Source organism: Parathielavia appendiculata (genome assembly GCF_033297405.1).
Source record: "Parathielavia appendiculata strain CBS 731.68 unplaced genomic scaffold N657scaffold_53, whole genome shotgun sequence".
NCBI lineage: Eukaryota > Fungi > Ascomycota > Sordariomycetes > Sordariales > Chaetomiaceae > Parathielavia > Parathielavia appendiculata.
Genome location: NW_026944272.1, coordinates 17,756 through 42,785, shown reverse-complemented (window position 1 = coordinate 42,785; position 25,030 = coordinate 17,756). Strand labels below are relative to the sequence as shown.

General features: G+C 55.8%; 14 protein-coding genes across 14 annotated transcripts; 7 read left to right on the top strand and 7 right to left on the bottom strand.

Moving 5' to 3' along the window:
• The first annotated feature begins 131 nt into the window (after nt 1–131).
• Nucleotides 132–1,080, top strand: N657DRAFT_651480 (uncharacterized protein). Its single transcript, XM_062794173.1, has one exon. It carries the CDS (start codon nt 169–171, stop codon nt 997–999), a length of 831 nt encoding a protein of 276 aa, XP_062642038.1. The 5' UTR covers nt 132–168; the 3' UTR covers nt 1,000–1,080.
• Nucleotides 1,081–2,349: 1,269 nt separating this feature from the next.
• Nucleotides 2,350–3,530, top strand: N657DRAFT_583978 (uncharacterized protein; the record flags this gene model as incomplete). Its single annotated transcript, XM_062789718.1, has 4 exons — nt 2,350–2,493; nt 2,588–3,005; nt 3,058–3,248; nt 3,327–3,530. Coding segments are annotated over 4 exons (957 nt in total), but the record flags the coding sequence as incomplete, so codon positions are not given.
• A 494-nt stretch (nt 3,531–4,024) lies between these two features.
• N657DRAFT_651478 (S-adenosyl-L-methionine-dependent methyltransferase) lies at nt 4,025–5,371 on the bottom strand. Its single transcript, XM_062794172.1, has one exon. It carries the CDS (start codon nt 5,195–5,197, stop codon nt 4,202–4,204), a length of 996 nt encoding a protein of 331 aa, XP_062642036.1. The 5' UTR covers nt 5,198–5,371; the 3' UTR covers nt 4,025–4,201.
• A 1,617-nt stretch (nt 5,372–6,988) lies between these two features.
• Nucleotides 6,989–7,909, top strand: N657DRAFT_583953 (uncharacterized protein; the record flags this gene model as incomplete). Its single annotated transcript, XM_062789716.1, has 1 exon — nt 6,989–7,909. One exon carries the CDS (start codon nt 6,989–6,991, stop codon nt 7,907–7,909), a length of 921 nt encoding a protein of 306 aa, XP_062642035.1.
• Nucleotides 7,910–8,073: 164 nt separating this feature from the next.
• Nucleotides 8,074–8,934, bottom strand: N657DRAFT_404350 (uncharacterized protein). Its single transcript, XM_062787207.1, has 2 exons — nt 8,521–8,934; nt 8,074–8,433 (listed from the first exon to the last, which is right to left on the bottom strand). The coding sequence occupies exons 1-2, from the start codon at nt 8,791–8,793 to the stop codon at nt 8,239–8,241; spliced, it is 468 nt and encodes a 155-aa protein (XP_062642034.1). The 5' UTR covers nt 8,794–8,934; the 3' UTR covers nt 8,074–8,238.
• On the bottom strand, nt 8,870–9,474 carry N657DRAFT_685357 (uncharacterized protein; the record flags this gene model as incomplete). Its single annotated transcript, XM_062796767.1, has 2 exons — nt 8,870–9,088; nt 9,157–9,474. 2 exons carry the CDS (start codon nt 9,472–9,474, stop codon nt 8,870–8,872), a joined length of 537 nt encoding a protein of 178 aa, XP_062642033.1.
• Nucleotides 9,475–9,632: 158 nt separating this feature from the next.
• N657DRAFT_404318 (uncharacterized protein) lies at nt 9,633–10,493 on the bottom strand. The gene is made up of 2 exons (XM_062787206.1): nt 10,433–10,493; nt 9,633–10,375 (listed from the first exon to the last, which is right to left on the bottom strand). Exon 2 carries the CDS (start codon nt 10,218–10,220, stop codon nt 9,792–9,794), a length of 429 nt encoding a protein of 142 aa, XP_062642032.1. The 5' UTR covers nt 10,221–10,375; nt 10,433–10,493; the 3' UTR covers nt 9,633–9,791.
• A 1,275-nt stretch (nt 10,494–11,768) lies between these two features.
• N657DRAFT_651475 (uncharacterized protein) lies at nt 11,769–12,434 on the bottom strand. The gene is made up of 2 exons (XM_062794171.1): nt 12,150–12,434; nt 11,769–11,928 (listed from the first exon to the last, which is right to left on the bottom strand). The coding sequence occupies exons 1-2, from the start codon at nt 12,320–12,322 to the stop codon at nt 11,871–11,873; spliced, it is 231 nt and encodes a 76-aa protein (XP_062642031.1). The 5' UTR covers nt 12,323–12,434; the 3' UTR covers nt 11,769–11,870.
• N657DRAFT_628732 (uncharacterized protein) lies at nt 12,338–12,775 on the top strand (the record flags this gene model as incomplete). Its single annotated transcript, XM_062790858.1, has 1 exon — nt 12,338–12,775. Exon 1 carries the CDS (start codon nt 12,518–12,520, stop codon nt 12,773–12,775), a length of 258 nt encoding a protein of 85 aa, XP_062642030.1. The 5' UTR covers nt 12,338–12,517.
• Nucleotides 12,776–16,354: 3,579 nt separating this feature from the next.
• N657DRAFT_583939 (uncharacterized protein) lies at nt 16,355–17,248 on the top strand (the record flags this gene model as incomplete). Its single annotated transcript, XM_062789714.1, has 3 exons — nt 16,355–16,661; nt 16,742–16,852; nt 16,917–17,248. The coding sequence occupies 3 exons, from the start codon at nt 16,355–16,357 to the stop codon at nt 17,246–17,248; spliced, it is 750 nt and encodes a 249-aa protein (XP_062642029.1).
• Nucleotides 17,249–17,258: 10 nt separating this feature from the next.
• On the top strand, nt 17,259–18,201 carry N657DRAFT_404290 (uncharacterized protein). The gene has a single exon (XM_062787205.1). It carries the CDS (start codon nt 17,388–17,390, stop codon nt 18,162–18,164), a length of 777 nt encoding a protein of 258 aa, XP_062642028.1. The 5' UTR covers nt 17,259–17,387; the 3' UTR covers nt 18,165–18,201.
• A 37-nt stretch (nt 18,202–18,238) lies between these two features.
• N657DRAFT_628727 (NAD(P)-binding protein) lies at nt 18,239–19,499 on the bottom strand (the record flags this gene model as incomplete). The annotated part of the gene is made up of 3 exons (XM_062790857.1): nt 18,785–19,499; nt 18,432–18,710; nt 18,239–18,362 (listed from the first exon to the last, which is right to left on the bottom strand). The coding sequence occupies exons 1-3, from the start codon at nt 19,372–19,374 to the stop codon at nt 18,239–18,241; spliced, it is 993 nt and encodes a 330-aa protein (XP_062642027.1). The 5' UTR covers nt 19,375–19,499.
• Nucleotides 19,500–20,279: 780 nt separating this feature from the next.
• N657DRAFT_404253 (major facilitator superfamily transporter) lies at nt 20,280–22,369 on the bottom strand. The gene is made up of 5 exons (XM_062787204.1): nt 22,291–22,369; nt 21,780–22,054; nt 21,599–21,705; nt 21,365–21,539; nt 20,280–21,307 (listed from the first exon to the last, which is right to left on the bottom strand). The coding sequence occupies exons 2-5, from the start codon at nt 22,036–22,038 to the stop codon at nt 20,460–20,462; spliced, it is 1,389 nt and encodes a 462-aa protein (XP_062642026.1). The 5' UTR covers nt 22,039–22,054; nt 22,291–22,369; the 3' UTR covers nt 20,280–20,459.
• Nucleotides 22,370–22,828: 459 nt separating this feature from the next.
• Nucleotides 22,829–24,990, top strand: N657DRAFT_628720 (uncharacterized protein; the record flags this gene model as incomplete). Its single annotated transcript, XM_062790856.1, has 2 exons — nt 22,829–24,757; nt 24,830–24,990. The coding sequence occupies exons 1-2, from the start codon at nt 22,888–22,890 to the stop codon at nt 24,988–24,990; spliced, it is 2,031 nt and encodes a 676-aa protein (XP_062642025.1). The 5' UTR covers nt 22,829–22,887.
• Between the last annotated feature and the right edge of the window lie 40 nt (nt 24,991–25,030).

Below are 25,030 nucleotides of genomic sequence, written 5' to 3'. Positions count from 1 at the left end.
GGGCGGGTCTGAGGATAAATCTCCAACTCATTATCTGCCCTCGATGTTTTCAATAGACCGGGACATAGAAAAGGAGGCCGGTGTGTCCTCACACCCAAAATGTGCCCTGGACATAGCATACCTTGTGTATTGCGACTCGAACACATGCCACCCGGGGAATCACAACATATGATCCACTTACATACAGCTCTGTTTGGCATTAGCTTGGGTCTGGTCTCCCAAGTCATAGCAGAATGCAGCAGAGCAACCCTGCAGGAGGTGACGGCAGCATACGTCCGAGCCCAAGCTGCGGGACAGCCGGGTCTCCTCAATCTAGCCAGCAACGTCAGCTACGCCGAGAACGACACGCCCATGGACATTAAGACGGGTGTCATATCCCAGACCATCACCATCGACTTCTCCCGCAGCCTCCACGACACGGTCGAGTGCGCCGCCTTCACCGAGATCACGGCCGCAACCTCTCCCCATCCCTACGTCATCCACACGCGGATGCTTGTCGCGGCAGCAGACGGCCGAGTAACTGCCATCGAGTCGGTCGTGACAGACGAAGGCGATTGGGTCTTCAACGCGACGGGCCACCTGTACTGGACCCAGCAGGAGAACTGGAATCCCATTCCCGCCGACCAGCGCGACAGCCGCGAGACCATCCAGGCAGCAGCAGACGCCTACCTCGACCAGTGGGCCGATTCGACGCTACCGGTCCCGTTGGGCACGTCGTGCGCCCGGCTCGAGGGCGGCATGTACACCGGAGAGAGGAACGCGTCGGCCAACACGTGCCGCATGCCTTCGTTTCCGACGCCCATTTTGGCGGGGAATCGGAGATATGTCATTGATGAGGCGCTGGGCGCGGTCGATGTGTTTAATGGGTTTCCGTGGCTGGAGCGGACGCTGCCGCCAGAGGAAGCGGTGCCGAGTAGCAACATGGTGAGGGTCGAGCGGGGGTTGATCCGTTATGTGCATGAGATTACCGTGTGCGTTACTGCGAGGTGCGGAAGATGAAAGTGCAGAGTATTCCGTACAGAGTGAAATATTTTCTCCTCGGCCTCGGCGTGGGTTGAGAGTGCGCAGCGGAACAAGTTGCTCAGTTGGCCGCAACCCATGTTGTTGATGAACACCGCAAAGAAACAAGGTAGCAATTTCCTTTCACTTTAGAAAAAAAAATGAGATGCGCGAGTGGCTTACCTGGCGTACATTCGTTTCTATGGGTAATCACAGTACTTCACATCGACCCAGCTGATTCAGGGTATCACATGCTCTTGTTCTCCTCCTGACCTCACGCTGAGATCAGCGTCATCTGTTTTCTCTACATCCGGTTAGATTTCGGGAGCAGCCGCTTGCCGAAGATGAATCAGGAATCTTGCAGGCGCGCCATCCGATTCAGATGCTGGTCACTTGTTTGTTTCGCGAACACTATCAGCAAGGGTGAGTTCCAGATGCCCCAGTCCCATTTGGCATTTGCGCCACAGAACGACGTGTTTCCGCGGAGCCAAGCCCTATCTCTGCTCCAACACCACTCGCCTGGCTGAGCCTTATCTCCATACGATATCGTCGAAGCTGACCCCTGGCGACCTCATCTCTAGATTTGTTTTTGAGCAGCGCATTTCCGGCTCTCTCAGCCAACTCGTCCATCTTTGATTCCTGAGACACTGAGCCTAACCCCCAAATAAGGCCCTTCGCTTCTCGCCAACCTCATGCGCAGGCGGACCCCCACGCCCACTCAACCCTGTGCAGGCTGGCCGGTCCCAAACTTGAACTTGCGACGGATAAGGGCTCATCATCACCAAGTCGGAGAAGCGAGACAATGCAGCGGCAGGGGCTGCCATGGCGACAAGCAGCTGAATCCCATATCTTTGGCTCGCACCCTGCAGAGCAGGAAGTGAGGCAGACATGAGACTTGGAGGGCGAACCTACCCTGGGTCATGTCCCAGTGACCAAGATAGGACCTCCCTAAGGCTTCCAATGCTGTTCCTTCCAGTATTTTATGCCGGAAATGCCCAGTTGTGCACCCGCCGTCTTGGACTGTCTTGGGAGGCAATACACGATAAGACTACTGAGAATTGTTGCTTGTTTCTTCTCCCCTAGCATTTCGAGCCCTGCCTACTGTTTTCACGCCAGCAATTCGGGAACTTTGATCACCCCAACTCCCAAACCAGAGCTGCACCTGCATCCGATATTTCATTTTCCGCGAGATAAGCCCCTCCTAGGGTCGTTGAGGCCATCGAAGGCTTCGAAGGACGTGCTCATAAGAACACACGGGCCCCTTACGGCCACCGGTGACGATGAAGCCACAATGACTCCACGCTGCCCTGGTCCTGTCGATCGTCAACACCCAATGCGGTCGTGATCATCATGTATGTCGGCTTCGACATCGCTCCCCGGACGGCTCTGGCCGCGCCGACTGAGCCCTTTATCATCCGCGCCCAGAGCGCCGTCATCCTAGTCGTCTCCCTTCTGTCGGTGGTTGGAGGGGGATGGATGGTTGCGAGCTTCTTTGTGAGTCCCGCTCGGCGAGTCTTGAGATGACCACATGTGCACCTCAGTCAACCAGGGACCGGTCTAACGTCGACTGTCGGATGTTGCTGTTTAGGTCTTCTCCAACCTTCGGAGCTTCCGCCATCAGTTGATCCTCGGCCTCGCCATTAGCGACTGCGTCATGGCCATCAACTTTCTGCTGTCATCGTCCATGAATGTCGGCGGGCTGTGGATCGGGGCACCCGAGCAGGGCAGCTTCTGCACCTTCAACGGATACATGACCCAGGTGTTTGTGATTCAGACAGACTACTGGGTCTTTGTCATCGCCGTGTATACGTATTTCGTCCTGACCGACCAGAAGCGATGCTCCAACTGGATTCAAGCACATCCCTTGGTCCCCTGGGTCCTCCCCTGGGTCCTCTCAATCGCATGGGCTTCGGTCGGTCTGGGCGTCACCGGCTATGGTGACATTGGAGCGTGGTGCTGGTTCACCTCTGATGAAGTCCGACTGTTGGTCAACTTTGTTCCACGATGTAGGTGCCGACATTGTAACACACCTCCGAGCGTCACACTAACAAACCCCAGGGACCATCATCTCCATCATGTTTTTGATGTATGCCAGGCTGTACTTCCTCCTCTTCCGAGCCCACCGCCGCCTGGTCTCGCTGGATGACTCCTCGTCGAGGAACCTGAGCGGTTCTGGCTCTCGCCAACTCGACGGCAGTGGGTCCGGCGGGCGCGCCGTGCCAGCCAGGCACACCCGCAAGCTGAAAAGGGTGAGTCAGGAACCGCATCTTCCCCCATGACCTATGGCCGCATGAACACTAACCATCAACTCTCCACCTTCTGATCAGCTGGCCCGGCTCATGCTCCTCTACCCCCTAGCCTACGCCGTAATCTGGTCCCTCCCGACCGGCATCCGCATCTACCAATCCGCCAGCGGCCAGTCGGCGCCCTGGCAGCTGCAGACGGTCGACAAAGCCTGCATCGTCCTGCAGGGGCTTGTTGACGCCATCATCTACGGCGCCACCGAGTCGTCCCTCTCCAGCTGGCGCAGCCTCCTGTTCCCGGGCCGCTTCCCCCCCGTCATCACCGGCACGCCGCCGGCCCTCGGCTATGGCGACCTGAGCGGCACCGGCGGTTCCATGTCGACCAAGCGATGGAGCTCGGCAGGAGGGCGTGCCGCCGCCGCCGGCGGAGGTGGCGGTGGGGGACAGAAGCAGCACCAGCACCAGCAGAACATGCAGATGCCGAGTAGGTCGTCCATGGACGGCGGGGCTATTATGATTACGCCGTCTGCAACCACCCGGTCGGCAGACTCGTTGGGGTTGTCGGAGGGCGGCGGGACCGGGACGGTGGTGGGCTCGAGCGAGCAGATCGAGCTGGCCTCGCTGGAGGAGCAGGGGGGCGGCGACCTGGAGAGGGGGATGGGGATTCGGAAAACGGTCAAGATCGAGGTCAGCATCAGCAGCGGCGCGGGCCAAGAGGACCATCGAATGGAGCCGCAGAGGCCGCGGAAGGCGTATTTCCCTGATGATTCGGATGGCACGTTTTTGGATTTGTCGTGACAAGCTGTGGTGGTTGTTGGATGAACTCGGATAATACCGGGCCAATGCCAGTGCTCTCTACTGTAACTCTTATGATTAATGTTTGGCCACATCTGCTCATTCCGATTCTTCTGTAGGGAATTTGCCCACAACACTAATGTACTCTCATATCCGACTAACCTTCACTCCGGCTTCTGTCCAGTAATGACCAAAAAGTCAAAGAGTGCATGGGCATCCCCTTTCTTCACAGCGTTCCGGACGCCTGTGTTGAGGACGGCAATCTCCTCCTTCTTCCACCCAAGCACATCGGCGAACAAGACCGCGGTGAAGGCTTCGACCCCCTCCTTGAAATTCACCCCCAGCAATGTGCCAATCTCCTTGAGTCTCGGGTCCTTGGGCCATGAGCCAACAGGTAGCTTGAAGGTGTCAACCTTGACGTTCATAAACCCCGCCTCCCTCACCCACTGTTCCATACTCGGCGCCGGGTCCATGGTGCGCCCAATCTTCTCACAAGCTTCCATCAAGCCCTCCATCATGGTCACCATCGGGTTATCTTTGGCGAGCGTCCCATCCTGACTATAAAGGGTGTTCGCGCTCTCCTGCAGCTCGACCCAGCCACCGGGCTTCAGGTTCTCGTACATTTGCCTGATCAGCCTCGGCCAGTCCTTGATGGAGCCCGCCATGTAGCGGCAGTGGATGAAGTCGTACGGCTGCGGCTCCAGCCAGTCCTGCTCCACGTCGTCGACAATGAAGCGAACATTGGGCGGACACCACGTCGGCTGAATGGCCGACAGGTCGTTGCCGACAATCTCGGCGGCGCCCGGGTAGTCGTCGCCCAGATGGATCGCCCACATGCCGGTGCCGGTTCCGATGTCCAAGACACGCAAGCCGGCGTTGGGGTCCACGGGCGCGAGGAAGAGGCGGTCGTTCAGACAGCGGAAGTAGACGTGGTGGATCATGTCCAGCCGCTCCTGCTCGGGCTCGTCGTTGGGAAAGTTGTAGGCGCCCGCGTTGTAGGCGTGGTAGCGGCGCCCGTGCTTCCACTCGTACCGGAGCACGCTGCTGCGGAGCGACGTCGAGGCCGACGAGACGCCGTCGCCGTACGCCGAGTCCCGTTCATCCTGCTCTCCCTGAGCAGTGTCCACTTCCACGTGGTCCGGAGAGGAGGGAGCAGCCATGTTTGTGGTGCGCAGTCGGTAATATTAGCGGGCCGTTCCACTTAATGTGGGAGCGTGGAAGGGTGGGGAAATGGGGAAGTCAAATGTGGACAGTGAAGGCCCTTTTAGAACCTAAGAGGCGACATGTCCTAGACTAATCAGCAACTGCTGGGTCTTCCATCGCGTGGTACCTTCTTCAAACCTTTAACAGGGCGGGGACAAAGTCCCGGCAAGGATGCCAAATCCGTGTCGCGTTCGGAGTCAAAGCGAAGCGTTGTCCAATGAACGCAAAATCGCGATCCGGCTTGCAACGCTCCTGCAGCCGCTACCGGCTTCACTGCAGTTCCCAAGGATAAGAGGCGGGGTTGCACAACAGCAATGCGACGATGCATCCGTACCACAGTACTCGGGGCTGGCCAGAGAACTTCTTTACCACAGTACGGACGTATCATAGAAAAGAACTTCTTTACCGCAGCAGAAAGGGGTTGTCTGTTCTCCTGTCTGGCAGACTGAAGCCCAGACCTACAACCCCCGAGTACATGGAGTGTAGTTACCCCAGCCCCAGTTCTGCCGCCCCCTTGGGCGGCCTGCAGGCGCGTGCGGAACAGCTCGGGGAGACGGCGGTGGGCCGCGCCCCACCATATCCATATCTCTTGCAACCAGCTCCCACTGCCTGTTCACCACACCACAGCATACCGACCACATGGCAATAAGGCGTCCTTAACACCATCACTATTCCGTGTGCCTGCCTTCAACAAGATCTCATCTCAGCGATCTTGCAATGACGATTACCAGTTCAATTAGTGCAGATATAAATTCATTCGCAGAAAAACAGGTACGTTGCCCGTGAGCCAGTGCTTTTTTTAAAACTGTCCCACTCTATGACCCCATCACGCGTCTGGCTGTATCGACACGCCGTACTCATCATGGAAGAGCACGTCGAAACTGACGCCGCGGCTCACAACGAGGTCACAGGTGTAACGCGTTGTCTATGACTAGCTCGATCGAATCCGGTCTTTAGCTCGCGCGGTTGGCTTTGAGGGTCTTCTGATCGGCAAACCACTCTCGCTCCCGACAGATTCGTCGTGAAAGTCCGACGGACGGCCTCCCTCAGGCTTTGCTCCAGCACCGCACATAGGTATGTGGCTGGTGCAGACCTCCAGCCTGTGTAGCTATCTTCCACTCTCAGGCTGCATACATCGCATTGCATTGCCCGCGTCCCGCGCCACTCAGTTGCCTACCCGCATCGCAACAGAATCAGTCATCCAGGGGCCTGCCAGCCGAATCTCACGACTGAGAATAATGGCCCGTTCCGGCCTGACTGCCCTGCCTCTCGAGCTCCTTGCGCAGATCTGTGGTTATCTCTGCTGGCACTGTTGGCCCGAACAATCATCCGCCACACAGTTTCCCTCAGGAAACAACCAACATGACCGAGTCAGGGACTTGCTGAGCCTCAGTCATGTCTCGAGGTTGCTGCATTGGACGGCTGAACCGTTCTTATATCATTCCCTGCACATTACTCGAGAAAGCGGCCTTTACTTCTTCGTTCGAACTCTCTACAACCGGCCAGACCTGGCGGTAAACGTGTTCGAGGTCAAGATCAGAGAGCGCGCCAGGGTGCCTACCACAGGACGCCACAGCCCGAATCCGTTCGATGGAAGTTGCAATTCAGAACCAATACTCGACGCAGTGCAGAGTCGTCTTCGCGAGGCGGGTCTGGTGCCGGTCCAGACCGTCCAATCCGCTCTCGCACCACAGCAAGTGTTCGATGCTCAGCAGAGGCAGGCGACAGAGAATGCGGCCCTGATCTCGATGCTGTTCCAACTCGTGCCGAACGTCCGGAGCTTGCATCTGCCCTTGCAAAGTAAGGGACAATATCAGATTTTCATACCGCCAAACGACTTATGTCTCACATTGCCGTCACTCAGAACCCTGGCTTTGACCAGCTCCGTTCCCGGACCTCCACTTGATGAAGCCACACCCATCTTGCAGTTGGCGCCCAACCTCGAAATTTTACACTGCCACGGCTGTGCATCTGTTACCGAGCAGTTTTCGACCCTCTTACGCCCAACGACGGTTGCCGAGCCGTCTCCGCTCCAGAAGCTCACGGAACTGGCCCTCATTGACACTCACCTGACGGCAACCTCTTTCGGCAGCCTTATGAGCGCGGTAGGGCCGTACCTTTCAAAGGTGGCTATCCATCGAACATCGAAATTCCCCCTGCCCTGGGAATGGGATGACAGCCACATTATTGAGTTTAATGAAGTCCTTACCGCCCTGCAGCCGTGGACTGAAAACCTCAAAGGACTGTCTTTCACATTATACGGGACCTCAATGCCCCGAGAGGCGCAACACCTTCGTAGCGTCAACATGCTACGCAAGTTTCAGTCGCTTGAAGTTCTACGAGTGCAGGTAGCTTGCCTCGACTTCTATGGACATGTAGGGCCGAGACAAGACGCCCTTGTCTCGACAATTCCCAATAGCATCTGCGAGCTGAGCCTTGTTGGCTACAGCAATCTCACACCGGCTCTTCAAGCGTTGCTAGAAAGTTTCAGAGCCGGCAAGTTTGAGAAACTGTGCAGGATCCAAATCGACGATCAGGGCTACGAGGAGTTTGAGCCAGAGGGGGAGGCAGCACAGGAGCTAAGGGAAGTCGGTGCTTCGTTTCAGTCCGTCGGTGTAGACTTTGTTGTCCTTCCTGGGCCGGAGAAGCCTGAGATTGAGGAGGAATAATGATTAACAGGTAGCTCTTGAGTTTGATTGTATTGTACGGAGTGGAGGTTGCATGGAGTTTGGGAATCCAAGTCGGAAGAGATTCATGACGGCCTTTGATATTGACAGCACATGAGGGCATGTCGCCGCTTGATTCATGTTCCTGCTCTATCAACAGGGATATGTTTACTTTTCTGCGAGCTTGCCTTGCGGCTAATGACTTCAGGCTGGACGCGGCTTGAACCCTATCCCAGTTCCGGCAGCCCATTTGAAATAGGCTTCCATTAAGTTGAAGCTGACATGCAGCAGCCCAAGACCGCAAAGCAGTAATGTGCACATGACGCTCGCAACTAGCGATTAGGCGTTGCTCCGTCAACACACTGCTCTTTTAAACTCGGAGTGACGGAAGATGGCGAGGGAGACGGGAGGGAAAGGCACTCACAAAAAGCCCCGAACACATCGACCTTGCAACAGCTCGAATCCTTGGGCGGCAAAAACCCGTCAGTTTGCAGCGCCATGAGACTGAATATCCAAGATAGGGGCCCCTATTGTTAATTACCAGTGATAGTGGCCTTGTCAGTAGCGATTGACTGCGGGTAACTTGATGCCCTGCAGGGGATGAAGGCACGTACGTAGATAAATCCATGGCGGCAAACACTTAGAGGGCCTGCGACTAAATCAAGAGCTGGTCCGCTTGCTTCCCAGAGCAGATGGCGTTCTCGGTCGTAGCCCGTCTGTGACAGAGGGAGAGAAGGGTGATGATCTGCCAGCATTGTCTCAATTTTGGGTCGGGCCTCTGGCATTGAGGGGAATGATAACGACCGAATCCCTGACTCGCGTGGCATTATCCTCCAGCCTTTCCAGCTTGGCCACCATGTACAGCGACTTGGGTGAGCGCATGTCATTCAGACCATTCTCCATTGCTTCCTCGCGCGCTTGAGAGTCCTTAGAAGGCTAGTAAATCCTCATATTTCTTCACCCCTATTCAGCCTGGTAGGCCATCTCCTTCTGACCTCGTCTCACGACCACGCAGATATGGTCTTGGTCTTGCTGTACGCGCAAAATCATGTGGATCTCGTTAATGATGTCGTCGATCTGGACGAACAGCTCAGTATCCCTCGTGATGGCGTAGGGGAAGATTCTGATGACATTGCCGAGGGCGGCCTCGAACGTGTCGTGGCATCTTGTCACTTCGCTGAACTGTTGCATGCGTGAGCGAAATGTAAACACCAGCTTGAAATGCTAGGATTGCGGGTTGAGCCCGCCACGAAATTAATCTCGGCTGCAAAGACTTGCAAGTAGCTGCTGCTGCCATCAGGTGTCGATATTGCAACTTCAAAGTCCAGCGTCTCCATGACAATATCCCTGACGACATCGTCCGCGGTCTTTTTAGCGTCATCCGACTCAGTCAAATTCAACATACCCCAGCCGACTTTGGATGAGCTGGGAAATTTGGTGCTGGGCAGGCATCCGCCGATTTTTGGGAAAGCCGTCACCACTGTGTCTGCAGCCCCAGATCTTGTCAATTTGAGCATCAGTGTAACGGGATATCCGGGGAGCGCCTGCCCCCGACGACCCAGAACCATATTTGCGGCACCGTGAGGACTTGCTGTCGGACGGGTTTGCTGTCTGTTCGGCGCTCCGTTTCTCGGTCGTTCATCCGATGACACTATCTGTCGACATCAGAGTCATCATCGTCATCGTTGCCAGCGTGGAGGGAGTACTCTGTGCTGGGCGACGACTGGGGTGCGGTTGAATGGAACCCAAGGATACCGTGCACATCTCGCCACGTTTTGGACATGGCTTTTCAAATCTGAGCCTGCTGGTCCACGTGCTGGCTCTCAAGCTGCGACAGTGTAACAGGCCCTTTCGATGTCCCCCTTGAGACGATCATGTGTGATCATTACTGTCGGTATTGGACGAGTCCCTGTAAGCGGCCCGGGGACCATGACGAACTGTTCCGTCGCCACCATTCGCATGTGTGCCCATTCTCCAAGTGCGCGTGTTCTTCCCCTTGCTTCTTCTGACGTCCATAGAAACAGCTGTGTGTGTTTTGTAACTCGATTCCTGGGTTATCAGGCCGGATTCCTTCAAGATAACGGGACACGACTCGTTCCCCGTTTCTGAAGTCGGGCTCATCCCTGTCAATGAACTCATGCAAGTACTCGTCCAATGTGCGGCTTCTGTTCACAGTCTCTGGATACGCTTGTTTCAGCCTTCTCAATCGAAGCATAGAATCACGCTCATCGTTGTTGATCCTTTCGTCGGCCCGGCTTACAGACTTTGGTCCGGAGTAGACGCGTCTCGGATCGGAATAGGCAGGCTGCTGCATCCCACGTCGATGGCCGGAAACTTGGAGAATGGTTGGCACCCAGTCCACCGGTGTAGTTTCCTTCGTTCGGATAGTTGTACTAACTACAACTGAGAGGAATCTGGTCCCATCATCAGACTCAGACCGAACAACCTATTCATCTAGTCCGTAGTGAGCTTGAGCGATCCGTCAGGTAGGGCTCCCTCCATTGAAATGCAACGGCCGGTACAAACTTCTCGTATCCAGGATTCAACAATTCATTGACTGATTCATTAACCTGATACACAAACAAGGATTGTTTGAAATGCATTAGTTCTTCGTAAAGCATTGGTAGTTCGGTGTCGTCGGCGTTCGCGTCCTCCCTAGTAACTGACCGGAGGAGACTGGAATAGTGGGTAAGTGAAGCTGGTCTGCGCTAGACATGCCGCTTCACTGAACTAGTGGCTGACCGGAGGGACTGGAATAGTGGGTAAGTGAACCTGGTCCGAGCTAGATATACCGCGACACTAAACTAGTAGCTGACTAGAGGGAACTGTATGACGAATCTCAAAACCCCAACTTCTAGGGACTCCTGATGTAACGGTCCCAGGAGTATATTGCAACTAGCTGGTGACGACTCTACGAGTTTGTCTCGAATGGAGAGAGAAGAAGAAAAAGAGTGAAACACTATGCAAGATACCTGCCGTCTTATACCTCCACATCCTTGGCCTGTGCGCCGATATCGAACAAGATAGAAGTCCACCGAATCTCGAGTCTTGGCCGAGAGTTTGCCGAGGCCTTTACGGGCCAAGCCCGTTACAAAGAAAGGCTCCCGGTACACATGCATGGGCATCATTCATCGAGTGCATCTCGGCTAAGGGCAGACATCTGACCCCCCTGGTCATTTTCAAGGGCAAGAGCGTTCAACAACAGTGGTTTCCATTGGATCTAAAGCCTTTCGAGAGCTGGCAGTTTACTGCAACTGAAAAAGGCTGGACTAATAACACTGTAGCTGTTGAATGGCTTGAAAAAATCTTTATCCCACAGACCCAGCCAGAGAATCCTTCGGAGGCCCAGTTGTTGATCCTTGACGGCCACGACAGTCATACCAGTGACGTTTTATGTGGCTATGCTTCAAACATCATATCCATCTCCTCCACCTCCCGCCAAATTATTCACACGTTCTTCAACCGCTTGATTTGGCCGTCTTATCATCCTTGAAGACAGCCTACCGCAAATCCTTGGTAAACCTGGCCCTGTGGAGCGATACTACCATCGTCGGCAAGCGGAGTTTTCTCGAATACTACCGGAAAGCACGTTTGATTGCTTTGGTGGCCAAGAATGTTCTCGCAGGGTGGAAGGCAGCGGGGTTATGGCCGGTCAGCATCTCCAAGCCCTGATGAGCCGGTTGTTGGTCGAAAACACCCACATTCCGACTCCTACGCCCGCAAAAGCTATTTACCTAGACGCCTTATATCCCCTTGCTACCCCAGAACTAGTTGTCTCTAAAGAGCAAGGGCCCCGGACTACTCCAAGAAGAGTGTTGAACTCCGTCAACAGCTGGTCAAATATATTATTATTCCTACACCGCTGTGCCCTTGGGCTTGCCGGACCTTCAACAAACTTACTATACAGGAAAACCGCGCCCTCGTGGGCCGGGTGAAAAACCCATATCGACAATCAAGGAAACGATCAGTGTGCGATCCTGCAAATACAAAGTGGGAAGGCCTCTTGGCCTTCGAATGTAACGGTCCCAGGAGTATATTGCAACTAGCTGGTGACGACTCTACGAGTTTGCCTCGAATGGAGAAAGAAGAAGAAAAGAGAGAACTAGATGACAGGAAGAGAGGGCAGCTCTTATATGCTCCGGAACACACAGACACTGCCTGCTTCAGGATGACGTTATCATGATACCACGGCCGAGGGTTGCCGAGGCCATCATGGGCTCAGCCCATCACATTCGAAGGAAAGGGTATCAGACTGCGAGCTCCAGCTCCAGCCTCCTGGCCAGACCGTACATCGGCAGTTTCCCCGAGTCCATCAGCCAGTCCAGGATCCTCCCCGTTAGCCGTGCAGCTTTGGGACTGATTCCCTGTAGGACAGAATAAAAGTCCCTTCGCGTTCTGATTTCGGCTCTCTCCCATCTTCGAGTCAACGGTGGGGCCAAGCACCACATCACAAGGTGTTCGACAGTCTCTCGCCCCTCTCCACACTCGCATATAGGCGTCAGTACCTCTGGGACTCTCCTTTCGAATAGCTGGTCAAATATAGTCAGCAGACCAAGCCATCTAGGACCCGACGACAGCTCTTCCCAAAAGGTCAACAAAGCCTTTGACCGTATGGACAGCAATATCGCTATGTTGCAAGCTGAAAATGAAGCTCTGCCGGCACAGTTGGAAGCTATGAAGCCCAGGAAAAGGAAGAGGGTCAATACGGACCCAAATTTGGTATCTGCAAACATTGGAGCAATCCGCACGGCGCAGATAGAAGCCGGGGCAGTAGAGACTGAACAAGTTGATACTTCTGAAGATGGGGAATCCAGCGATACCGCTAGTTGTATTGTAGTAGCAGCAAAAAGTAGGAAGAGCGGCATTTGAGATGGTTGTGGTTGATATCCGGATTACACTCTAGGAAATCAGGCTGTCGGAAAGTGGGGGGTGTCGGGACCAGGGGCTTTGACTTAATGTCTGCTGACGGTACCGGGATCAGCTCGAACTCTATGTCGCTTCGCACCTATAACACGCTCCGGATTGGTCAGAGCGCCTCACGCTTCGTTGTTGGTATCAGCTTCGTCCAGTTGTGATGTCCCATTGGGATCGTTACCACCGAACCATCTATCGTCCTCGCATATGGCTCGGAGATGGCCAACACTACATAGTCCTTGAGCCCTTCGTCGTTTAGCAGGCTTTGCTGCACCTCTCTCCGTTTACGGACATTAAGCTGAAGAATCTGAAGCGTTCCGTGTGCCATTATGTAGCCAGCGCACCCGGCAGTTTTTGCTGAACGATTCTTGTGGTCCTCTGCAGAGCACGCACTTCATCACTATAGCTTGACATGTGTTGTGATGGTGCCCCTGTTCGGCGCACCGTCCACAGGTCTGTGGCTTTTTGCATTCAAAGGCCTTGCGGCCTAGTTCTTGATAGTTGAAGCACTGAATTGGACCCTCCCGGGGTGCAAACACAGCTGTGTAAGCCGATTCCCAGCCAGATGGAAGTAGCGTGCATCCAGGAGCCGTCTCGCTTCGCTGCCCTTGGTTACATAGACAACCATCGAGCCATACGCTTTGCCAGCATCCTTCCTGCTGAGCCAGGCGATCTTGGCAATGTTGACTTCGTTTTCTCTTCCCAGTGCTTCCGCCGCTCCAGGGAGGATATTCCCCTCTGCATCAAGGACTGCTGTCCGGTTGGCGTTATCGATCCTCACTGGGTATAACTGGTCCCTCAACACGCGAACTCCTGGCACCGTGATCTTCTGCGCTGCTTCTTTGACAAGGGCAACTTCGCTCTCGTCCCTGCAGATCACTCTGATCCGCTCTGGGTTCCTGGCTTCCTTCACTACTGCTGCGCAGCGCCAAGTTCCCTGGTTCCCGTGTGTCTGGATCTCTGCCTCGATTGCCTTTCTTATGTCTGCCACTTGGACTTTCCCTTTCTCACTTTGCTCCACTCTGGATGTATCAACCGTGCAGAACAGGGTATCCGTGAAGGTCGTCGGCGTTGTGTTCGACAGGGAGATGGTTCGCAGTCCACTCGGTTGGCTTGCTGGTGGCGTGCGAGCAACCTCCGCGTATGACGCCCTTGGGCTCGTCTGAGTTGTATGGGGAGGGGCTGCGTTGCGTACGAGGGCGTCTATCTGGTCTCGGGCTTGTCTCAGCCCCTCGGAGAGCTGCTGAATTGCGTCTTGCTGTTTGCAGGCGCACGAACATACCCAACGGGGGCGATTCAGGGCCCCACCTTCACGTGTACGGGCATCGTGCCAGCTCCTTCCCCAGTTCTCCATGGCAAAACATCATGTTCCAAGTCCCATAATTCTTTCACTTCCTCAGACACTTGCTTTTCATGAAAGGATACACAACCAAAAATAAACCCTGCCAATCACATCAGGCTGCTCTTGGTTTGATGGCCTCTCCTAACCACAGCCCTGTCATATGCGGCGTCATCGGCTTTAAGCTTGGACAAGGGGACGAAGGGTTTATCATTGTTTGGGGGTGCCAAAAGGTCGACAAATTCGCTGCTCTTCCCGGAGCAAGAGGGCTTGTCCCGATACACCCTCGATGCCTTCGAGGGAATCTGGTGGCGTGACCAACCCAAGCGCGGAGCTTGGTTTGCGCTCGTGTATCCTTACAAAGTTTGCTCCAGGAGCAGCTCGACGATGGAAAACATGTCCGATCTTGCGTCAGCTCAGAGGATACTAGCTCTGTGTTGTCGAGAATATCTACGAGAGGCAGCGGCCGATGCTTGGATCTGGGCCCCCGACGGAAATTGCGAGAGGACGTGGACTGTGACTGACTCGGGCTCCACGACGAGATGAATTGCGGTCAGGGCAGATATCAAGTCTGTAGAGTTCTTGGGCCGAAAGGTGATTGATATCGAGGTAACGGTCATACCGGTAGAAAGCCTCCCTCAACGGTCTACCACGGGTGCCGGCTAGTGTCATCCCGTTAAACGATACGGAAGTACTGGGGGTGAGAACGGCGTCTAGTATGGTATGTTGAACTTTGTGGGCTTTGATCGTCATTAGGACCTAACGTTAGATAGTTGCGTCCTTGGGTTGATTTCCACCATTACTACATCTAACGCGCACCTATGAACCAGATGTCCTCCCCTTCCGACGCAGCTTCCGCACTCTGCCCTGGACCTCCTCCTTAACGGACGTTTGCGCCTTAGCTGGAGGGCTCTCCCAAGTCATCGCTGTCTTGTCTCTGAGCGGCGACACAGGGAACGGCGTCCATTCGGAGCCCTGGTTCATGGTTACGCCATCTGGGCAAATCGGCCACTGAAGGAGACTGGGCGGCAAGCATAGATCCGACACACCAGATTCTTGCAACTCGGGCCCGTGAATGGTAAGATCCTCGGCATTGCAAGTACCTGACGGTAGGCGAGATGGAGCCCACACCGTCGGATCGCCGTAGAGCAAGTCCAGGAGCTCCGACCCGCTCACCGTGTTCTTGGCACCGACGTACAAGCATTTGACCTCCATGGATACCTCGGCCGCGCTGAAAGGCACCTGCTGGAAAACGAAAATTTCGTGTTCAGATCCTCGGACTATAAACTTCTAGACAGAGTAGCCGTGGACGTCGTGGAGATGCTCGAGCGTGACGTTCTTGACCCCATATTCCAAGCAGTCCCTCGGGAGCTTATTAGCCTCTTGAATGTGCTGGATCGCATCCGCATCTCGCTCTCAGTACTGCAGTCTTTCCGAAGGTGGGGAGTCACTGGACTGTCGGCATAAGAGACACAATGCAGGTGAGATAAGCGTATTGCGGAACGTGACTACGCCATATCGTCTCGATCGCTGTCGTCCCAGCTCCAATAGGCCAAATCACAACTTGGTAAGCGATATCTTCCATTTTCAAAATGACCAACTATACTGAGGTACAGCTTTACAAGGCTCTTTTGCAGGTCCAAGCTGGCCGATCCGTTCGCCGGGTCGCCAAGGAATGGGCTATTACAGGGAGCACTCTGCAAGACCGTCGTAACGGCCTGCAACCCCGGGCATTTCAGCATCTTCAGAATCATTCTTGTTGCAAGTTGCCAAGACACATAGAGGAGGGCCGCAAATGCGTTTGGTTGGCTAGGGATAAAGATTCGCGACGCGTTGGCGGAACTCACGGTTACAAGGCGAATGTTGGAATCACACCGCGACGTTGATGTGAAAACGGAGCTGAGAAACGGAACTGTAAAATCTGAGCGGGTACGTGCTCTCTACCGTTTATTTCCAGATAGCGTTTTGGCACGTGACCCATGTGTTGCTGAGTCAGCAACTTGAACCCCAAACAAGGAAGTTGATTATTCGGTCCAGATTCGCGTTTCCGCCCTCCTACAAGAGCGACAGCTTTTGGTCTTCGTTGTTGTTCAAAGGGGGCGGTTTTCTGTCTTCAAAGCTACCAGTTTTGGGCGCTTGTGAGCAGCCAGGGAACTTTTATGTGCAAAAAGCTCCGGAACATATTCTGAGACAGAATGAATTTCGAATTCATCGATAACAACGGCACGATTGACAGGGCCTTGAGGAAGCAGATTCGCAGCCATGTGGCCAAGGGACGGAACGCAGGCAAGAAAGTCAACAGGCCCTCGAGGAGAAACTTGCAGCGGCCGAGCAAGACAATCACAACGGAGACACAAAGCACAAGAATCCAGACTGTACTTACTCAACCACAGACACGGCCCAGCACATCGAGCCTCCCTCTGGTAACCCTGCCTTGGTATCCGGGTCACTGGGAACACGATGCCAACGCTGCAAAAGGAAGCGTTCCTCTGATTCTCAGGGGTAAGCCATCACATTTTCGACCTCCAACACTTCATTTGTAACAGCAGGGTCCTGACGGCTTCTTTTCCATCTACCTCTAGCCATTTCTTTCTTCTCCGAAATGCGGCACCCGCGCGAGCTGGACAGCGCGCTCGACTATGTCACTGAGTCTCATACAATATGGGTCCAGCCCATGTTCGTGGATGAAGCCTGTGAGTTCCAAGGGAGTTCTATGATCCGAGAGATATCCACTTTGCTCACCACGCCAAAATGAAGATTTCCATGGAGCCATGGCGGTATTCATGGCCGCTTTCCCCAACCTTCTGGCGCCCACTGTTAGCAGCGTTGATAAGGACAGCTTGACCGCTCGAGTTCGCCACAACTGTCTCGCGCTTCGCATGATCAATTCCCGCCTTTCTGGACGGGACGCCTTCACCGATGAGACCCTGATCGTCGTGCTCGTCTTGGGGCTGTATGAACGCTACCAAGGCGAGTACCACCGCGGTCTGGTGCATCTCAACGGTGTGCAGCGGATACTTGAATTGCGCGGCGGCCTCCGCAGCTTGGTCAAAACAAGACCAGACTTGGCTCGCAAGATCTTTAGGTAAGATGCCACCTGAGTCGCCCATCTCTCTCGTCTATGGTAAATGTGTCTGTTGATTAAACTTCGCCTTGCACAGAGCCGACGTCGAATACTCGCTCACGCTCGGCACGCCGACGCGTTTCACGCCAGACGACGCTGCGCAAATGGCAAGGCAAAACCATTCCTGCATCACCATCACCAATATCGCCCTCTCTGAGTTCAACCCACCCTTCCTCGCTACGCCCGCCGCCCAAACTTTCGACGCCCACAACCGATCCCTCCGCTTCCCAGCTCACACACCCGCCCTCGCCGCCGTCCTCCGCGACGCAACCCATATCGCCCGCCTCTTGCAAGCCGCCTCGACCTCCGGTTCCGGCTGCGCCAAACTCGCCAGCAGCGCCGTACACGACACCTTCATCCTGCTGGGCTTCCGGCTGCAGGCGCTGTCGCCGCTGGTCGCTCGCCCCAGCCTAGCGGCCAGCTTCACTGCAGGTACCCTCGCAATGCCGTGCAAAGAGGGCGGCAGCCTCGAGGAGCGAGCGGCGAGTGTCGGCTTAGTGGCGTTCGTGGCGAGTTTCCTGTGGGGAGGGGGCTGTGGGAGGCTTACCAGCGGGCCGCTGCGGTGGGTGGAGGAGGCTGCGAGGGACGTGATTACTTCTTGTCTGCCCCTCAGCAGGAATGGGATGGATGATGAGAGTGTGGCTTTGGGGGAGCTGTTGCTGTGGATGTTGTTCGTCGGAGTTTCTTCCGGTGTGTTTGAGGTTAGGTATGCTAGCGGCGGGTGGGTGGCTGTCAAGACGGGTGAGGTGATGCGTTCCCTGGGCTTGGTGGATGCTGACTGGGAGAGTGTGACAAGCGTGTTGGAGAGGTTTCCATGGATTGACGCGCTGCATGGAAGGAAGGGGCGGGTGCATTGGGAGAGGAGCAAGGTACTATTCTGAGCTAGATACTGACAAAAATAGATAACTATTTCAATAAGCCAAATACTCTGGGACTTGCCCATCGAATGCGAGACTCAAGCACAGTCCAACATCCTTGCCACGCAACCAGGCTCTGCAGTCTCCAATTCGTTGGCAATGGCCTCCCAGGTGCGTTTCTGCATCGTTGTGTCGTCCTTCACCCAGTCGGGAACATCTGGCCTGTGGCTCTGTCAGCTCACGCTCACTACCAGCTCAGGTCATCAACCTGGAAGTGTTGAGCCGACTTACTCCCCGTCCTCGCAAGAGTGAAGCAGCTTCCCATGGCTTTCGGGACCAGCCACAGCCCCATGGAGCAACGTGCGGCTACCGTCCTCGGCAGTTCGCCCTACCGCGGCATACATTTGATGCATCATGTCCTTGAAGTCCTGCGGGGTACTTCTGACAAGGTTGGTGATGCACAACCCGGGGCAAATGAGGTTCACGATGACACCCGTCTTTTCGACCGGCACCAGTTCGCGAGCGAGGTGGCGGATAGCAAACGCCTCCATGAGCTTGGTGAGGGCGTACCTATTCAAATGGCCGAACGTTAGCCACACACCTCACTGCAAACAACAATATCTCACTCAAGGGAGCGACCTCACGTTTTGAGAGGCGCCATTCCCTCGTCATCCATGCCCTTGATCGGATCCTCCTTGATCCCCTCCCAGTCGGCCTTGCAAGTGGCCTCGAACCCATACGTACTGCCGACCACCACAATCCTCGGCACCACGCCCTCCACCTTCTTCGCCTTCTCCCTCATCACGGGCAGCAAGAGCACGGCCATGAGAAACGTGCTGAGCACATTCACTGTCAGAGGCTTCACATGGCCCTCGGCCATCTCCCTCACCGACAGCGTCAGCCCGGCATTCTCGATGACCGCGTCGATCCTATCCAGCTCGTCGGCCGCGCGCTTGACAAAGGCCCGCACGCTGTCGTAGCTGCACAAGTCAACTTGCCAAACCTGGATGACGTCCGTCCCCGCCGTACCGGCCGACTCGTCGATGTCGCGCTTGGCGGCCTCGCCGGCAACAAGGTTACGCACGCCGAGGATGACTTTTCCGGCGCCGAGCGAGGCCAGGTGCCGGGCGGCTTCGAGGCCGATGCCCGAATTGGCGCCCGTCACGATGTACGTGCGCCCGGAGCAGGTCTCGGGCGTGGCTAGCAGGGGGAGGTTGCGGCGTTGGGAGACCATGGTTGCTGGACAGGAGTAAGGTAGGCTGCTCGTTGACTGGTGATGTGTGGTTGGTGCGGCCTAATGGGAATGCTCAAGCGGTTCGTCTTTGCTCGCTGATAGACTCTGTGTGTGGGTGTTGAGGGATTGGGAGCGACAAGCCGGCTCTTCCTTTTATACATCTTCCTGGGTTGCTGCGATACTGAAGGTACACGGCGACGTTCCAGATCTGTTGCTGACGAATCTAGGTATTCATGATAGTGTCTCATATCCGGAGATGGCAACTCGTCCTATGTCCGCAACGGAAGCTTCCAGTCTCCTTCCTTCTTTCTCGTCAATGACCTAGTCCGTAGGTGTTTGATGTTTAACTTGTTCGCTAGTCTCAACAGCCAATGGGAGAGTGGTTTCCTGGAATGGAAAAGGGGAACTGGGATGTAGTATCTTAGGTTAGTGCTGAAATGGGCGTCCGGATATGGGGCTACGAACAATGCAATAACAGCTGACAAACCCAGTTGGAGTCGGGCTGCTCCAATGCTCCACAATTCCAGTATGAATCCACAGCCTGGTCAACAGCTCGGGCTGAAATCTGAATGAACCAACCAGAGAGCAGTTGCCTGATCGGGACATAGCAGGGGGTGTACACCAAACCTGTCCTGATCATGACATCGATTAGGATGGGCGACTCGGGCCCACCGTCAGGTCTCGCAGTTTGCGGACTCAATCATGGTACCATTGCGTGCATGTAACGGCATCCAAAGACCAAGCTGGGCTTGTCCCTATAGACTCTACTCAACCCGTTCTCAATCCGCCCGTCAACAATTGCATGATGAAGGCTCTGAAGCGTGTTGATGGATTCTCTATCTGGAAAACAAGCCCCATGAGGCAGGCCAAGCTTGACAGAGGTTTTCTTGACCGGTGGCTTGACAATCAAGAAGCCTGAGCTCAGTTGGGCCAAGTCACCAAGATCCCAATCTCGAGCCTCCTTCCAGTCGCCGATTGGTAATCGTCCAGAGCCGGGGGACCGCGCGGGTGAGCGATGGGAGATGAGCCGTTCCCACAATTGATGGTCTTTCTATACCCTGCCCCCCGTCGTGCGGTCTACTTGGTCAGCTAACATTGGGCTTCTTCCATCCCGGCCGGCGGACCCTCGCCGAAGCAACACAGAACATGAAAGTACCGAGCAACGCAAAGACGCCGGCGAAGATTTTGACCCCCAGCCACCCGCTGTCCTCCCCGTTCAAGATGGCTCCACTGATTGGGTTGGTCGTCAGCCCGCCGATGGACGCCATGAAGAGAACAATCCCCGTCCGGAACCCAATCTCCGACATGGGCGAGATCTGTGCCATGACGGGCGACAGGAGCGATGCATATCCGCCCGAGAAGCAGCCAAAGAGGACTGCAAACGCGACCATGGCCGCGTCGCTCGCGGCCGGGATCCAGAGGGCCAGGATCCAGACGCCAGTGAGGAAGCAAGTTCCAGTGAAGGCGTTGAAGCACCCGACTCGGTCTCCGATGTAGCCTCCTGCAAGACGCCCCGCCAAAGACCCGGCGTTGAAGATGGGCACCAGGTCCTGGGACAGGCCGCGAGCCATGCCGGCGTGGAGGGCCGAGGCAGGCAGGAAGTCGATGGGCACGAAGATGCCATACGTCAGACAGAGAAACCCAAATGCAACCAGAACAAATTCGGTTTCGGTGAATGGCTTCAGGTATGCGGACCTGGAGGGAGTCGGCCGTTGCGCGGAGGAGTCGTAGGTCCGGACGGTGAGGTTGGCGACGGCCAAAAGAACCAGAATGGAAAAAGCAGAGATCCGCATGGACCAGGCAAATCCGAGGTCGTGAATGAGACGGGTGAGCATGACGGGTAGGATGATACCACCAACGCTGGCCCCCGTCATGACAATGCCGAACGCAGTGCTTCGTTTGGTGCTGAACCATCCATGAACACAATTCAGGGCTGAGGCCTGTGAGCGGCTACAACGAATCATGGGGCACGTCGGGGTATGTTACACACCTGGTTGAAAGATCATGGAGACGCCGAGAGCCGAACAAAAGCCCTGGGCAAGAAGGATATGGTAATATTGGGTGCCAAGGCTCGCCATCATGAGGCCCAAGACATGGAGCACGCTTCCGAGGAAAACCAGCCATCTTTGGCCGAACTTATCGTATAGTGCACCAACTATGGGTCCCTAGGGTGAGGCCCAGGTTAGCGCGAGACTGACCATGGGATGGGAGAGGTGGCGCATACCATGCCGTACAAGAAGAACACCTGCAGTGAAGGTATCCACGCAATGGTGCTTGGATCATAGTCGCTGAACATCTCTGTCTGATAATGTTCTTGGAAGACACCAATGCCTGTCAATATCCTGTTGTAAGTAAGGTACCTTTGCGGAACGATGTGGCAGTGGGCGAAATCAGCCTCCACTCACTGTTGACCCATCCAGCGGTACAGAACAGAGCACACCATGCCCCCAAAACCACCAGCCAGGCGGCCGCCCCGCCGTCAGGGGCTTGGCCAACCGGAGTTGCGTCTGGGGCGCTTCGCTCTGATGGTGGTTCATTGCTGGGCAGCCGAGCACGGCTTGTCCCATCCGAGTCCTCTGTCACGGTCTGGTCCCATTCGGGCCCGAGCTTCGCATCACCGTTTGCTAGCGGCGTGGCGTTGGGCGAGCAAGTGCTGCGAATCATTCTCTACAATCCAACCCTGGTTTGTTCGTTAGCTTGGCACATGGCGGAGCACTTGGAATATAAAGACAGAATATAAGAGGAGGAGAATGAGAGAGATAAAGGTGAAGACGAGAACGAAGGGGATGATGAAACAAAGAGGAAGATGAAAGAAAGGAAGGAAGGAAGGAAGGAAGGAAGGAAGGAGGGAGGGAAGTAAGGGAAGAAAAAAAGTAACAATATAAGGTCAAAGTGAAGGAAGATGAGGTGTAATACCTATCACGGAAGTTTCACGCTAACAAACAAACTACCGTTGTATTGTAATAGAATTCCAATCTCATTTGAGAGTCACAATCGAGGTAAATTATGCGAACGAGGCGGAAGGGCTGAAGCCACCGAGGACTCGGGAGTGAAGACAAGATGATGTCGAATAAGGCTCTCCATTGCGGACATGATGGGAATAAATGTTGCCGTTCGCAATAATGTAAGGTCTATAGGGGCATTTCGCCCGGCGCCAAACTCCATATTAGATATCGTGCGCTGCCTCGTGCTCTCATTGTCGCGTACTCTCATCACCGACATGGCGTGTTTGTCTCCAGAGTTGTTATCCGTGGCGAGAAGAAAGGGGGCCCATGGACCAATGGGAGCATGCCGCCCTCGGCGCCGCTGCGGCATTTTATCGCCGAGGTTAGCCATCATTGGCTGATTCTCGCCGAGGCCTCGGCTTCGGCCTTTTTGAAAGACCGCGCCGCGCTCCAGGAAAGGGACTTCGACCCTTCCCAATCTGTCCCCTCATTCTCGGAAATCAGAGACGCCAACCACGAGGGAGAAGGTCGTATTTTTATATTCGTTCTCAATTCTGTCAGTAACATTATGGGTGCCAACCGTCCTGATACCGTTGCGGCGGCCGAGGCCACCGAGCGGTCCGACCCGCTGGACAACCCTACTCCACGCTCGTGTTACAACTGTCACCGGCGCAAGGTTCGCTGTGACAAGGGCCAGCCGTGCGTTCGCTGTGCCCGTAGCGGCAAGCTATGCACCTATCCGCCAATTGGGCAGCGGATTCAGCGCCCTAGAAAGACGACCATGGCCTGGGTAGCAAACTGTCTCTATACCCTGGAGAAGCGCCTCCCAGTACCATCGGCATCACTCCTTGAACCCACACCGGCAGCTGGGGCCCCTTCGTCCAACCCCCCTCAGCCACCTGCTGGGCGTCCAACGACGACCGCAGCCACACCGGGGGAGGCTGAGCACTACTTTGGAGACGAGATTCTGGTCCAAAAGGGCTCGCACAGCGAGTACTTCAACGAGCCGCTCCACTCTAGGATGATTGAGCAGCAAAAGGACATCCAAAACGTCTTGACCACCCCACCGGCCAGTGAACAGGAACTCCTGTCCCGTTTTTCCATTTACAACCCAATGGGGATACTATCTGCGGCGTCCTCGCAGCCATGCTCCAGCTACTTCCCGCACAAGCAGACGGCCCTGAGGCTCTGGAACACGTATCTCGAGAGGATTGAGGCATGCTCCGGCATCAAGATCCTGCACGTCCCCACAGAGGAGGTCAGGATATGTGCTACCATTGAGAATCCGGCGGGGGCTCAGCCAGAGGACTTGGCCATGTGCTACTCCGTCTTCTTTGCCGCCATGGCCGTCCTCCAGCCGACCGAAGCCCAGGCGCTGCTGCAGCAAGACGATCCCTTCACAGTGCAGTTCCGATGCAAAACCGGTTTCGAGCAGGCCTTGGCCGAAGCGGAGGTGCTGGATAAGCCCACTTTCCCGATGCTCTGCGCCTTGACTCTCTACCTGTCGGCGCTCCAGCTCCACAGCCGCGGCAAGGGCATCTGGATTCTCAACGGCATGGCCCTCCGTATCGCACAGGCATTGGGCCTCCACCGTGACGGCGAACGGCTCGGCCTGCCCCCGTTCCAGGCCGAACTCCGCCGGCGAGTCTGGTGGCACATCATCAGCCGCGACGGCCGCGCAGCCGAGGACTTCGGCCTCCAGGGATTCTGCTCCCGGCGTTCCGACGCCCGCCTGCCTCTCCCGATCGACGACACCGACCTCCGCCCCGACATGCCCGCCCTCCCGCCTCCCCGCTCCGGCGTCTTCACGGCCATGACACTGCCCCTCGCCAACTTCGAAATCACGCGCGCCGTGCGCCGGCTGGGCAGCATCGCCGCCGCCGCAACACCCACATCTCCGCCGGACGAGTCCGTCCGAGTGCAAATCATCCAGGAGGCGAGGCAGCGCGTCGACGAACTCCTCGCCGGCTGCAACCCCGTCATCCCCCGCCACCGGCTGGCGCTGCTGACCTCGCGCCTAGCGATGCAAAATGCCGACCTCGTGTCCCGGCAGCAGTGGCTGGCGCTGAAATACCGCAAGCATAGCGACGATGGTAACAGCTCGCGCGACATGATGCCGACGGAGAGGGACCTGGTCGAGGCGCTTGACGTGCTGGACCTGGCGCTGCAGATATGGGGCGACGAGATGCTGAGGCCGTACTCGTGGCTGTGGCGGACGAATCCAGAGTACCACGTCGTCATGTACCTGCTCTGGCATCTCTGCGTGCAGCCCGAGGGGCCCAACGTGGAACGGGCGTGGGTAACGGTGGATCGGTGGTTTACCGAGAACAAGGAGATGGGAGACGGGCAGGGACACAAGGGAGCCATCCTGGCTGCGTTGAGGCGCAAAGCTGAGGTGATGCGGGATGCGAAAACCAAGGCTGCCGGACGCGAAGGGGGTAGCGGTGGTAATGGAGTTGGTCAAGATCCCAATGCTCCTGTGGCACACCGTCAGGGGCAACTTGCCGAAGCGGTTGGCACGCCGTGGGGCCCGGGGGTCTTGGGGGGTATGTCTGTGGGCGGGGACAACGAGTGGAATGGCGATCTCAACGAGGTGCCAGACTGGGGAGCCTTTATCCAGGCTTTCCAGTTGGACGGCCAAGAATTTTCAGGCATGGGATGGTACAACTGAGGGCGATCTATAACCTACTGACCTACCTCGGACAACTCTG